Here is a 14,275-nt window from a genome sequence, read left to right as displayed (position 1 = left end):
AAACTGATGTTTACCTTTACCGTTGATTAGCCCTGTCCTTACCTTTAGTCATATTGATTGCACCGTCTTTATTGGCATACTGGAAGATATTGATCACATCTTGAACATGTCAGTTATCAATGCAGATATCATGGCCAATAGTTGCAGCATATTCTGTCATTTATCAATATTCTAGTAGTGAATGATTAGCTAAACAGCACTAGACCTTCCTAATTATTCATCATTAATGAAAACAATAAAAACAAACAAACAAAAACACCCGGTTCAGTTTATAATGTTTGTATTGATGATAATATAATGAGATATATATCCAACACATGTAAATTTAATAATTTTACACAATATATTACACAAGATAAATAGAATCACATTGGGCATCGTTACATTACATTTCTAATTACACAGTTGAGAATGTGTGTGAAGAGATACAATTGTGTAAATATAATCTCATAAACCCCAGTGTAAAAAAATACAGGTAAACTCTAAATACAGACAATATCATTAAAGGTGTACTATATAGATTTTCTGGTGGCAGGTGTGTCACCTCCATGGAGTTGTTATTTCTCTAGCATTTATTTCATTAAAGGTATTCTTATTGCTCCAAAATACCTTAAAATTACTTTATTGCTGAGAGCAGGGTTGATCAGATATATGGTCTGGCGGTGTTACATGCTTGTTTCCATGGCAGTAGATACGTTTAAAGCCAAACTGTGGAACACTCTAATCTAGACAAAGCAATAACATCTCCAAAGAGACCAGGGTTCCACCAGATAAATTACACAGTGTACCTTCAGGTAAAGTTACAATGTATTTCCTATTCACAGTGTTCAATGTTTAGTTTAATACTGTATTATAATTTACTGGCCCACTCACTCAGGTGGCTCAAACTAAATCCCTTCATCTTGACACAATATAAAAAGACCTACAGTGATTTACTGTTGGAATGTGAAAGCAGACAAACTGGTTTACCAGAGACTGTTCCCTCAAGACCTTGTTCCACTTTAGACAGGCAGGTGCTGAAGCAATGTTATTAGCCAGTCCGAGTCTTTGGGTTTATAATATGACATGTTTGTCAACCTGGGGATCCTCATGGTTCTCCTCAATACCAGTATAAATCCTTCTTATCTAAACGGCGTCCTAAAACATAGAAAGTCAAACTATTAAAAATGTAACCAACTTTCAGCAGAAAAAAAATGAAAACAAATACTAGTTTAACACAGTTAGTATTTGGTGTTTTCTTATCTCTCAGTATGCACATGTATACATATACATGTATATAGTGTGCAAAAGCATACAGTCTATTATACAGTGTATAACAGAGTTAACATGCTTAATACAGCCAAATTGAAGAAAAGTCTCATTCATTACATTACTCTTTACTCATTACTTTATCAGATAAGAGCACTTCATTACAACTTGGTATTAAATTTATATCTGCCAGACTCATATTAATGCACCACTGCCTTGTAATTTTAAAGAAAGTACTGTAGTTCCTGTCATCATTGAGGACAATTTTTGTCTAGGCAAAACTGCTCACTGACTTGTGATATAATTCATGTATATGTTAGCCATTTTCAAACCTGACTGATATTGGTAAGGTGAGAGTTGAATTACCAGGTTCAAAGACAGTGGAAGGGTCCATTTGTGGCATCATCCAGTTTGGGAGCAGCTCGGCTTTGGAGCTGGAAGACAGGCTGGGGGGCATATCTGTGCGGTCAGTGTGTAACAGATTGAGCAAAGACGCAGAGCAGTGCTGTGCTGTTGCACTAAGATCATTAGGGGACAGTGAACAGCCATTGGGCGGCCCTGCCGACCCCTCTCCTGTCCTGCTGGGAAACGTGTGCCACGGGCCACATAACTCTTCTGCAGGGTTAAAAGAAACAAGGTGCTCTGTTACCGGTCGAACCTGTGGCTCCGGGTATGTGTCTGCAGAGGTATTTTGAAAAACTCTGACATCCTCTGTAAAAGATAAAATACTCTGTAGGCAATAAAGAACTATTTATTTATAGTTTAAATAGAAAATACCTTTTTTGATCTTTTTGTGTATTTTCTTCGGTTTGCCTGCAGGTGCCTTTGCTTTAGTGGCTTTGTTTAGGGCTCGGCTAAAGTGTGCATCCACCATACTGCTGCTGTCTCCATGGAAATAAGTCAGAATGAGACTCTGAGAGTGCTCCTCCACCTTCACTGCTATTGGATTCTCTGTTGGGTCTTCCATTGGGTCATCTGCCACTAAAAAGGTCAGAAATTATGTATTATTTAATACATTTCTAATAACATAATTTAAGTTTTATTATGTACACTATTTTAATCACTCTATTAAAACTTTCAGTCTAGTCTATGCTGAAGAAAAATCTAGATATAGACACATGCACAAATTTAACATGCCAATTTTTCTTACCTGGTTTGATGTTTGTATAAAGATGAACCTAAGTGGCCCTGTTTGCCAACATGAGGAGAACAATCTATTGTAAATGTATCCACGTCATTAGTCCAATGGGTTCACACTCTTAAAGCTGAACACTGACTATATGGCTTACAGTGAAAGGGTGTGATGCTTCTTGTATGCAGACAGCTATGAGCAGAATGTTAACCTGCCAGTTCCTCCAGAAGCTAAATGACACCTTATAAATACATTCCTTTAGCTCAAACAAACCTAAATCCAGTTGTTCATATCTAATGGGACTAAAGGATATAAGCAGACTCTAACAAAGTTATGTTGGCATCAGATTGCAATTTTTATGACATGCACAATTACCAACAGCAATCACTAACACCAGGGTTAAATAAAGTTTTCAATGTGGCGAGAGACCCATTAGTACATGAAATCTTAGCAGGGGGTACTTCAGGTTGATGAAGAAATAAGTGTGTGAAAGAAGGTAACTTAGGTAGAGAGAGAGAGAGAGAGAGAGAGAGAGAGAGATTTGAATGATCTCTTTTATTATTATATTTATAATCTAATAAAGCAGAATAAGTTAGCTTTACCATTAAAATACATGTACAGTTTATGTTTAAGAAAATTATAAGGTATCTAGGCTATTAATATTGAAAATATATTGAATTTATATGTGATATCACAATAAGTTTGACTCATGGACTCTCTCTGCATGTTTTCATGTTAACTCGAGGAATTGGAAATCTTCCTGGTGCTGGTTGTGGGGGAAGAATCTGAGTCCAAGTTCACCAGATGTCTCTTTTTGACTTGGTGTACTCCCGTCACTGACTGAGTCCAGTCTGAACACATAACACAAAGACACAACAACTTAGTAAAAACTAAATTCCACTGCATTTCCACAGTTTTACTCCATCATCTACCTGAGTAATTGCTGAGTCTGAACCGGCCACAGCACAAATGAATCCTCCATTGTTTTCTTACGTTGTCTTTCATAAGACAATGGAACAAAAACACAAAGAATCCTAGGACAAAGCAGCGTAGTAATTAGACACAATTTCACACCATCTTTTTTCACAAACTTTGCTCCTTATTAAGCTAAATAAATAGGGCTGCATAATTTTAGATAAGATGGGACGAGAATAGGAACAGCTCAACTAATGCAATTTAAAAAAAAATTAAAAAAACACACACTTTGTTGTTTACAATTGTGATTTTGATTATATTGTGGAGCCGTTTAATTAAACACAGTGGTTGCATTTTTACCATGCAAGGTGTTGAGAATTGAAAACAGATACATCATGACTACCCGCCCAGGGCCAAATGAGAAGAAGCCCATAGACCAGGTGAGGCCCAGCAGGACGGTGAGACTGGCCACTGCTCGCAGGTCATTCATAGGGTTGCTGCTGTTTGCTGATGGTTTATTGAGCCTCATGCGCTTTATTTGGATGAGGACCACGATAAACACAGAGAGGTTAGCCAGCAGGATTAGCAGGATAAAGCACACCACTGTCACATAGTAGACCTCATCACTGTTCACCCAGCAGCTAGTGGAACAGAAACGACACTAATAATCAGCTCTTTCTGTGTTAGACTGACAATAAAAAATGATATATACACTTACAAGGGATCACTGGATTGAAGCACTGTAGTCTCTTGTGACACGGAACTTCCATAACTGTCTTTGTCAATAGCCAGCACCAGGCTCACAATGACCAAAGGAAGACCTGCCCAAAACAGAATCACAGTTGAATCTTTTCAAATGTACATTTATATACCTAATATTAATTAATTATCTATATATCTGATATTACATTCTTTCACTGTAAAAAACAACAACAGAGCATTGTACATCTTTTTTAATGCAGGAACATGTAAAATGCATGAGGTTTTATGCAGTTGCAGAATCCTGACGTGCTTAGCTCTTCTGTTAACGTGAAGTGGAACTAAACACCTAAACTCCACCCACAATCACATTTCAAATCAAGCTGTTAAACTGGTCAATACCTGAGGACTAAAGGGGAGAGTGACGTGAGGGGTGGAGTCTAGAGGTTTGTGATTGCTCTTACAGATATCTAAAACATGGCTGCAAATGTTCGCAAAACCACAAAAGTGCAGATATATCACTCTACCTTTGTTCTGAGAATTACAGTATTTTTTTTACATAGAAATTACGTAGAATTAGAATTATTATTTGTATGAACACTCTGATCATTTGTTCCGAGCGCTTTCGGTGAGAGCCATCCAAGAATGATGTCTAGAACTCTTCAGGGGGTTACACATATCAATCTGGGTCAGGTTAGTTATGTACCTCCAAAACAGCAATTGCAAATATTATACATTTTTCAATAAATCCTCATGTGATTCTGCAGTTCATTCATGCAGATAAAGGTAAAGTGTAAGTCTGTTAGCCCAGCTCCTGTAAAGTCCAGGCTGTACTTTATCTCTGAGTCTGGACTAAAATGTCTGAATAAAATTAATAAGAGTACAATAATGAATTCCTCACCCCATCCAACAGCACAAAACTTGAGTATGTATGAGGGCACGTAGATGTTGAAGACTTTAACCAGGGCCAGATACATGTGCAAAGCCTCCAGGCCCATCCATGTGAATGAGGCCAACAGGAAATAATGGAGAGTAGCTGCAGTGGCAATGCACAGACTGTAGTTGGAGAAAGATGAGAGCCAGCCATCAAGCAGGAAAAGCATACACAAGCCCAGTAGAGCTGCAGACAGGTTAATTAGGATCTTAGAAGGGTTGTCCCGACGCAGCTTCCTGTTAGAGAAAACTCTTATAGTTCAAAAGTACACTCCACAATCATAAACATTGTTCCCACTTACTCAAATGCAAGATAAGTGAGGAGGGTAACACCAAGGAAAATGGCTGAAATTCCACACCCAGTGTAGGAGATGATTGTCAATATTTGAGAGTCAATGTCACTAATGGGAGTTCTGGATACATCCTGTTAAAACACAATCACATACATGGTTAAATATATAGTATGGCTCCCCCTAGTGAGAGAATCAAAAAAAAAAAAAAAAGAATAGATAAAATATATAAAGATAAATTGTATTATAACTAGGGATGGGAGTTATTGAAGAAATGAATGCTCTTGGGAGTATCTCAATAGTGATTATCAGAACATATTTTCTGTAATCCAAATTTAAAACAGGTTTAATTATCAGATGAATCAAAAGGACTGAAAATGTACCCACAAAAGTGCAGAAATATCAAGTCATTTTCAAATTTTCATCATCAAAACAACATTCACACTACAGTGGATCATTTTATATATTGCACACCACTAATTCAAACAGAAAAACTAAAGAGCAGGAAAACAATACAATTAACCAGATTGCACAGTGTCTGTTTTGCACATGTGTGTTTGGCTGTTGCACAGTTAATGAACTGAAATCACTCACCAGTAGCACTGCAAAATGTGTGAGATGGTCACAGAGGCATCTGGTCTGATAGTGAGAGGTGGTCTGTGTCTCACAGCCCTTCTCGTTCCATCCGCCACGTCCACCTAAAACACACACACACAACATAGCAAAAGCAGCAAACATTACACTAGGCCAAGCCTAAATAACTAGCTCCAAACCATTATTCTGAAAATCCCAAAATACACAGTGCACTTGATCATCTGGCTGTGAAGATAGAAAAGCAAAATTTTTAAAATGATATAAATTTGTTTATTTTACTTGTTCAATGGTTAAATAAATGTATTACTTGTGTTGCTTTTTGATGACTAAGAGTCACCACAACTCTTTCTGATAGGTTCCGCACATTGCTATCATTTATACTGGCAGAAACAATGTAGGAATTTAGCATTCTTTCCCTTGTTGTTGAATTGGCTAAATAAGGATCCTATAAAATAAAGACCTCAACATAGTAAGCATTATAAACACATTGGTAGACACATATGTTACAATACAACCATACCTGAAAAAGTCTGTCTGTTGCAAAGAACTGGAATTGGAGACGTGTTGTATTCCTCTCTATAGAAAAGAAATTCTGAACTTCAGGTGGCACTGAGATGCTTGCCTTTATGTTTTGGATTTGATCACTGACAAACTTCTCATCGACAAAAACCTAAGAATAGCACAAAATTGTTGTATATTAACAAAGAGGAGATTCATTCATTTATTTTGGATAGCCCCTTGAGACGCATCATCTTTTATTCAAGGGAGTCCTTAGGGAGATGTTATAATTGCTTTGACTGAAAAGTTCAACACTATGCCAGTTAACTTATTTTATGTGTTGTATTTTTACTGTTAAAATATGTTGAAGAACACACATTCTAAAAGTGACTTGGGTCTCCATCTATCTCCATGGAAACAGATATATTTAAGTGGCCAGTTCAGAGAGAAAAGTTACATAGTTGCTTGTCCTTTGACTTAGTCTATTGTGACAAAGTCATTACTTACCTGTTACCTATTTATTCAATACTAAACATTGTGTCCTTGAAGCAGGTGTGAGGCTCTTATTGGTTTATATAGAGACCCACCTGTGGCTTCAGGTTTGTTGACAAAGAGGATACACCAAACGTGAGGCCACTAAATCCTTGTGTTTCCACGTTGCACAAAGAAAGAGCCACAGATGGAGCAGCAATAGTCTCAGCAGTGCCGTGGAAATCCAGAGTATCTCCCATCTTTGACGTCAGATTCAACACTCTTTTGAAAGTAATAGCACACAAATAATCACAGTACTCTCACACATAACCACTGACAATAGATCTTCTTCTCTTACACATTGGAGATCGTAGTAACATCTGTACTGGAAATAAGAATGTCAGCCACAATAGTCACAATGTTTGCTCCAAGCTCAGAGTTTGAGCCCACGTCCACTACTTCACTGAGTTTTCCCACCACAGTGGTCAGGTCATCGGGGGAGAGCTGAGAGGAATTACTGAGCTGCTCATTAACCAAGTCCTGAATGGTTTCCACAACCTCACCCGCATTTTCTGATCATTAGAAAAACATTGTTATAGTTCAATTGGAATATAGTACATGCAATATACATGGAATAGTCATTCTCACCTGTAGTGACAGTGACATTTTCTATTTGGGGTATGGTCACTCTTGGGTTGCAGTTAGTCATATCAGCTTTAGCCCATTTAGTTGTGTCAGTGCTGATCTCCAACTTACTAATTAAATCAAAACATAACAATTTAATTACAAAAATGTGCAAACACAAATTAAAACTATTCATTGTGATATGATAAAAATAAATACACTAAATACTCATTTGGTAATTGTCAGTTATACCAAAGCCTATATGCATTTTCTTGAGGTGGGTCTTGGCATCTCATGGTTTGAATGTCCTGAGGAAATGTTCTAGCCCAAAAATATTTTCCATAGATTGTAGATGTTCTCTCTTCTAAGCAGTCCGATGGCTCTGGAACACAGTGTGTAATAATCAAAGTTGGTTTATAAGATCAACAATTAATTGATTGAATTAATATAAATAAAAAATAGATACCTATGTGCTTTGTCTTCAGACTAACTGTTTGAAGAGTGATGGACTCATTTGAAAATAAAACATTCAGGGTGTTTTCAATATAGGTTTGAACCTCAGAAACACTGTAGAGGTAATCTTCCTGTACGTGGAAGTTACAAATGTATCTGTTCAAGGAGTAAGGTAAATCTTTAAAAAGGAGGTCATGCAAGCATTGAATCAAATATGGACAGAGAAGCTTGATTTCTTCACATACTGTTTTTGTTGTTCAATGGGAGCCTAGATAAAATTAAAAAAAACAAAGCATCAATCCAGAGGCACATATTGTTTAGTGTAAAATTCGGAAATTAAATATTGGGCACCTACCAAAGGCCCATTGTACAGGACAAGATTGCTGTAAAAGTACAACAGCACATTTTTAGTTGACACATAAAAGCTGTATATAATTTGTCTCCAGATGAACTGGACTTACCTGGCAGCAGTCCCTGATATTAGAAAGTTCAGTGCTTTCATGGTGCTGCTGTAAATCAACTTTTCCTTCACCTTCCCACAAATAACAACAAGGACTTATAATACTGGATTAAACAGCTTTTTGTTTTGTTTTTTCAAGGAGCTCTTACCCATGTCTTTATAAAAAGCAGGGGGTCTGAATGAAATCCAGTTATTCCTAATACTAGATTCACTCTAAAGAATATATCAGCTTTGTCTGCAACAGCAAAATACATTTAATGATGTCAAAATGTAAATGATCAGTAAAGACTTTTTAAATTTTACTCACCAAGTGTTTTGTTTATATCTACAGGCTCCTCTGTTGTGTTTCCAGGATATGCTGGCACACTTTGTGTTGGCCTAACCCCTGTATGTAATATAATACATATATAAAAAACATCATATAATGCTGAGAACATAGTAAACATATGGACGTACCTGATGAACTGACTGTGTTGACTGTTGATGGTCTATCTGTCACAGCAGGATATGAATCTGCACAAAACAAAGAGATGTGCTTAATGACAAAAGATCAAAATGCCCCTCCTCTGGTGTATAAAAAAAAAATCCTGTTTTTTTTTTTTTTTACCTTTGACTGTTTGAAAAAAATTGTCATTACATTTTATATATTTTTCATTCATTCATTTATTTCTTGTTGCTTTATCTGGATGGATTGAGTATTTTCTCATTCATGAGGGATGATGTGGTGATTAGTGTTGATATGTGACTTTATCTGTTTGTTGATCTGGGGATCTGTTTCTATGGTTTTATTATGTTCATAATACCAGAATTTACATTATAAACCCCTTTCCCTCCTTATCTTGATCTATCATCCGTAGTTGTTCCTTTTTTAGACAGTTTGACATATTGATTGTAGTTCTTCTGATCCTGCAGGTAATAGTACTCACCAGCAGATAACACTAGAATGCTCTCAGGGTCGGGCTGTGCATTTAGGAAGTCAGAGGCAAATGGAAAACTGAGCTTCGCTGTGATTTCTGCTTGAACCAGTCCCACATCAGCTGCAGGTTCCACTTTTACAGTGAGCTTGACAAGATAACTATTCACAAAATATGGTTAGATGTTTTATGTCATATTTTATGAGAATTTAATTTCTTACCATGTAAAGCCAATGGAAGTCGAGTAGTGTGATTCCTAAACACAGACAGAGACAAAGACAATTGCTGATCATATGTAATAATATGTAAGAGGAAGCCTTATTATAAAGATAATAGTTAAGACTCAATGACTATACCTGCCTTTGCTGTCCATTTAACACTGCTGAATTATTAACTTGTCTGCATGCATAGCTATATGGGAACACAAGTAACAATAATGTCAAATTGAAATCTTGTCAATACTCACCTCTAAATTGTACCTTTTATTTACAGTACCTTGGTGTGACATAGGTGTCAGAGATAGAAACGTTGCTTGGAAAAACGCTTTTCAACTGGAAAAAACAAGCCAAGAATGCACTAAATTGGTCGTCTGTAGAGTGTTATGTCAACCTTAATCAGATGATAAGTTCATACCCACTGCTCTGTAGCATTTCTCAAAAATGTAACTGAGTACATTCCACCAACATATTGATACAGAACGTTCATTTTGACCTTGTACCATGACCAGTCTGGAAAACAAATTGGCAGTTGTAGGGTTAACATTTACTGTAAGTATCACCTATAGGTCTTTATCATAACAGTTAGTTATTGTACAGTAAATAATAACGCACAGCAGATAAGCACACATGAAGCCCATAAAGACAAAAATCTAAAGTAGGGATACTTACTACATTTAAGGTGGTGGTCATTCGGAGGAGAGCAGTCGGACTTCCAGTGTCGTTCGTCCCAGCTGATCACATCTGCATCAGTGCATTCTTGTCTTTGAAGCTCTTCTTCACTCCACTGTTTGGACCAAATCCTAAACTGACTAATGTCACCAATGAGGCTGTTCCCATACTCTGGTTGCACTCCTTTTCCCATCACAAAGTGAGATCTCCCCAATGTGAGCGTTCCACCTGAGGCTAAATGAGTGGGGCTTTTAGCTTCTAAATATTTAGAAGCCACCTTAGTTCCATTAATATATAATTGCAATGTTTGCTGTTTCCCAGACCATGTAATGCAGAGTGAGTGCCACTGATTAAGACTTAGTCTTTTTACAACTTTTGTTTCATTTCCAAACAACCATAATGTGAGATTATCCTTTTTGCCTTGAAGACCAAGCTCAATGTAACTACTCTTGGGAGCCTTGTACACAAACGCTGTCCATTCTGTGCCAGACGCACTCCTCAACAGCAGGCATACGCTCAGCTCCTCCAGGGCAGGTATAACAGTGTCCGGGCTGAGCTGCCATAGACAGAAAGGCTTAAACTCCAGCTTCTTACCCCAAAGACTGCTGCTGCTCGCCAAGACCGCTAAATCAGAACAGATAGGCATGTTCAGACAGAGACACACTTACAGTAGCTAAAATGACATTTTAAATCTTACATGAGATCTGTAGGCATGGTAACTCCATACATATGACCAGTAAACACAGACCTCTGACAAAATGCATGACAACTAGTCTTGGCTAAGCGGTGATAAGACAGTTTACTGAAAAAGAAGGACAGTTGCTATTATCTAAAACTGAGTGTCATAAAATATTTGTTTGCACTTACCAGATTGACTTCCTCAAAATAATGGAAAATGCGGTGAATTACAGTCACAGGTAAAACACATATTTAGACACAATATGTTTTTACACAAACTGAAGCCATCAATATGTAAGTTCATGTCTTTATTCCTATGGAAAAAATGTTCCACGCCCTCTGGCCAAGTTACTCATTAATTAACCGCTATAAACATGAAACAAGGAGAAATGTTTAAACATAATCTCTTGTGTGACATGAGAATGACTATTGTAAAATGAGTTAAAATAAGTAAAACTTTTGCCCAATCTTTCCTCAGAAATGTTCATTGGCATCTACAGTTGCCTAGTAAACTTTGCAATACAGTGGTCCACACCTTTATTTGCTGAAATGATAATCATTTCATTTCACTGTCACTTTATTACTGATAAATTACCACAGTATGTGTAGCTAACTAGTAACAACGCAAGCTAAAGAGACAAATGACGGTAAACTGAGATCTATGTAGCCTATTTCACATTCTATTCTGTAATTATGTCATACTATCAGATGAAGGCCAAGAGCGGATTTTTCCCTGATTGATTAAATGGTAGAGCATTTAATCCATCAGAGAAGGAAATTGTTCAGTGATAGGCTACTATACCAAAGGAAAAACTGCAATTGTTGAACTTGGTCATGAATCATTTGTGATTATGCTATCATGCAATCTACAGTTTAACAAGAGTCATTTCACCTGTGAAAATTTCTATTAAACATTATAGAAAATTATGTTTTTATCCTAAATCCAGCTATTGTGTGTAAACACAGTCAAATGATGTCCCTATCTATTACTTTTGTTCCCACGTTATCAAAATTTCAACAAATTTAATTAGTTTATAGTGTGTGTTGATGGGGGATTATGACTTCAGTAGGATGTTTGCTTCATAAGGCCAGAAGCACAGCGGGGCCATACACTGTTTGCCAAAGTCACTATATTAGTACATACAAATAGGCTCATGTCCCAGGTAATTTTAACCGCACCCTGCCCAGCAGTGGTCAAGTGGGGTATTACAAGTAGTTTACGAGTCACAATGCAGTCTACTTTATAACAATGTGTTTCCGCTGGACTTACTCGTTTAAGAAGAGGCACGGGTTGGGCTTCGTATCGCGGGACTCATGGCATCCAGCTCCAGTGACAGCAGCCCCAAGTCTAATCCAAGTTCCAACCATGGCTCCAACCACACCAAGAACACAAACAAGAACACGGTTATTGTTATATTGTATTTGCATTAACTAGCATTAACAAAATTTCTCAAATTCACTTCAATCGTTTTATGTAACCTATACCCGAGGGGCAATTAAAAGCCTCTGCGACTTACATAATAGGCCTATAGGCCTACATAAAATCAATCATAACAATCAACAATCATACATTCAAGCTGCCTACCAACCTAACAGAACTCTTTGTGCACACTTTGTTGTTTTGCTAGGCTAATGAGAAATGAAAGGAAAACATATTAAAGAAAACGGAATCCAGATATTACACTTGAAATTGCGTCTACAGTACCACCTTGTGGTTAAATATACGTATTACAACGTTAAAGATAAACGCTCTTTCTTGAACACTGGATTTAATTGGTTCGTGTTAACGTGTTCACTTGTTTGTAACCAAAATTTTCTTTGATTTCATAGACTTAAAAGGGCATTAGAAATACTGTTCTATAGATTACTAATTAGATTTGAGTAAAAGTTTAGATTTCCGTAATGAATGAAAAAGGAATGAGATCACTGAGATGCAGTCTACATACATATGCTATTTCTGTGTTTTGAAAGAATAAATAACATAATATTGATAAAAGATGAATCTTGTTTCTCTTTCTATGAGCAAAATATGAGAAGGAGACAAAGCATGTTTTTAACTTATTCAATAGAGGCTATGGCTTGATCCTGAGAAGAGTAGACTCTTAACTGGTTCTGTGAAGAACTTATCCTCACTGGCCTCTTGATTCTGATGACAACAACAGAAACATGATGTGGAATTTGGGCTGTGTTCATTAGCTGTCCCTATAGATTCTGTTCCAGCCAAGACTCCGGACCTCTTCCAGCATACGTCCACCAACAGTATTACAGCAGCTGACCCAAACCACTACACTCCTGCCCTATCCTCAAGTAGGACTAGTTGCTAGGATATATCTATGCTGTTCAAGTGACCACTTAAACCTCTGGGGATGTGCTTTGAAGACACAGTTGTCAATCTGCTACACTGCACCTAAGGTTGGTCTGCTCCAGTGTTGCCAAAAGAGATGTTGGATTCAGAAAGTCTCCCTTTAATACTCATACAACATAAAACAATGAGTCCAAGGCATGCTTTAGGCAATACACCTCTTGTAAACTAAATAGGCTTTTCTTTGGGTCAATCATAGGCTACATGGTGTGTTATATTTCAACACAATATCCAAGATGTCTCAGATCATCTACCTTCATGCACTTTCTGTTTACCCTGTAAAACAGATGATGAGCCCTTTGGCTAAAGCATGTGAGAGAGACCAGAACAGAGGGTGTAGTGTTCAACAATAAAAGTAAGAGCCTGCAAATTGGTGTTATAGTCTCTCAAATGAAGACTGCAAAAAGATACTTTCCTTGAGGTACTTTGGACATTACTGGTTCTGAAGTATTCAAACTGGTAAGATTATTACAGACTTTTTTGTTCAATTTATATTCTTTGTTATATTGTTACTTTATAGACAATTGTTTGTTTGAAGTGTTCTTAGAATTTTGAACAACTTGTGATTGGAATAACACTATCCTGCTTGGTAGTTCTGGATATAACATTTCAAAGATACATTTCTTCTACTTTTCATTTGCTAATGATTTTGCACTTTGCATAGTATGACCACCTGTCCCTCTCTGCCACAACCATTTAGGCCTCTGCCACTCGTCCCACTTATTTAGAAAATGCCCAACCTTTTCATTGATGCCATATGACCTTTAGAGCGAGATTATTGTTATAACTGAGGCTTTTGGGGTTGTAATATGTTACTAATATATCTTTGTTTGAGTATCTATCTATCTATCTATCTATCTATCTATCTATCTATATCTATATCTATATCTATATATATATCTATATATATATATATATATATATATATATATATATATATATATATATATGTATGTGTGTGTATGTGTGTGTATGTGTGTGTGTGTGTGTGTGTGTGTGTGTGTATGTATATGTATATATATATATATATATATATATATATATATGTGTGTGTGTGTGTGTGTGTGTGTGTGTATATGTATATATGTATATATGTGTGTGTGTGTGTGTGTGTGTG

General features: G+C 36.8%; 3 protein-coding genes across 3 annotated transcripts; all 3 read right to left on the bottom strand.

The window, feature by feature from the left end:
- Positions 1 to 269: 269 nt before the first annotated feature.
- vgll1 (vestigial like family member 1) lies at positions 270 to 2,525 on the bottom strand. The gene is made up of 4 exons (XM_055159291.1): positions 2,399 to 2,525; positions 2,026 to 2,229; positions 1,615 to 1,959; positions 270 to 1,137 (listed from the first exon to the last, which is right to left on the bottom strand). Exons 2-4 carry the CDS (start codon positions 2,213 to 2,215, stop codon positions 1,100 to 1,102), a joined length of 573 nt encoding a protein of 190 aa, XP_055015266.1. The 5' UTR covers positions 2,216 to 2,229; positions 2,399 to 2,525; the 3' UTR covers positions 270 to 1,099.
- A 532-nt stretch (positions 2,526 to 3,057) lies between these two features.
- Positions 3,058 to 7,440, bottom strand: LOC129410686 (adhesion G-protein coupled receptor G2-like). Its single transcript, XM_055159470.1, has 12 exons — positions 7,429 to 7,440; positions 7,139 to 7,352; positions 6,897 to 7,062; positions 6,332 to 6,481; positions 6,119 to 6,256; positions 5,812 to 6,036; positions 5,230 to 5,351; positions 4,896 to 5,164; positions 4,014 to 4,116; positions 3,656 to 3,936; positions 3,313 to 3,414; positions 3,058 to 3,231 (listed from the first exon to the last, which is right to left on the bottom strand). The coding sequence occupies exons 6-12, from the start codon at positions 5,953 to 5,955 to the stop codon at positions 3,116 to 3,118; spliced, it is 1,137 nt and encodes a 378-aa protein (XP_055015445.1). The 5' UTR covers positions 5,956 to 6,036; positions 6,119 to 6,256; positions 6,332 to 6,481; positions 6,897 to 7,062; positions 7,139 to 7,352; positions 7,429 to 7,440; the 3' UTR covers positions 3,058 to 3,115.
- LOC129410556 (uncharacterized) lies at positions 6,873 to 10,557 on the bottom strand. The gene is made up of 16 exons (XM_055159015.1): positions 10,119 to 10,557; positions 9,865 to 9,959; positions 9,727 to 9,782; positions 9,588 to 9,642; positions 9,453 to 9,487; positions 9,244 to 9,392; positions 8,774 to 8,830; positions 8,467 to 8,552; positions 8,319 to 8,389; positions 8,213 to 8,240; positions 8,103 to 8,125; positions 7,871 to 8,013; positions 7,657 to 7,786; positions 7,429 to 7,535; positions 7,139 to 7,352; positions 6,873 to 7,062 (listed from the first exon to the last, which is right to left on the bottom strand). The coding sequence occupies exons 1-16, from the start codon at positions 10,309 to 10,311 to the stop codon at positions 6,873 to 6,875; spliced, it is 1,632 nt and encodes a 543-aa protein (XP_055014990.1). The 5' UTR covers positions 10,312 to 10,557.
- Positions 10,558 to 14,275: the final 3,718 nt, after the last annotated feature.

The sequence above is a fragment of the Boleophthalmus pectinirostris genome, unplaced genomic scaffold (genome assembly GCF_026225935.1).
Source record: "Boleophthalmus pectinirostris isolate CB_2022bp ecotype Guang Dong unplaced genomic scaffold, ASM2622593v1 HiC_scaffold_23, whole genome shotgun sequence".
In the NCBI taxonomy this organism is placed as follows: Eukaryota; Metazoa; Chordata; class Actinopteri; order Gobiiformes; family Gobiidae; genus Boleophthalmus; species Boleophthalmus pectinirostris.
Note: the sequence above shows the minus strand (reverse complement) of the source record. Positions and strands in the feature narration are given on the sequence as shown.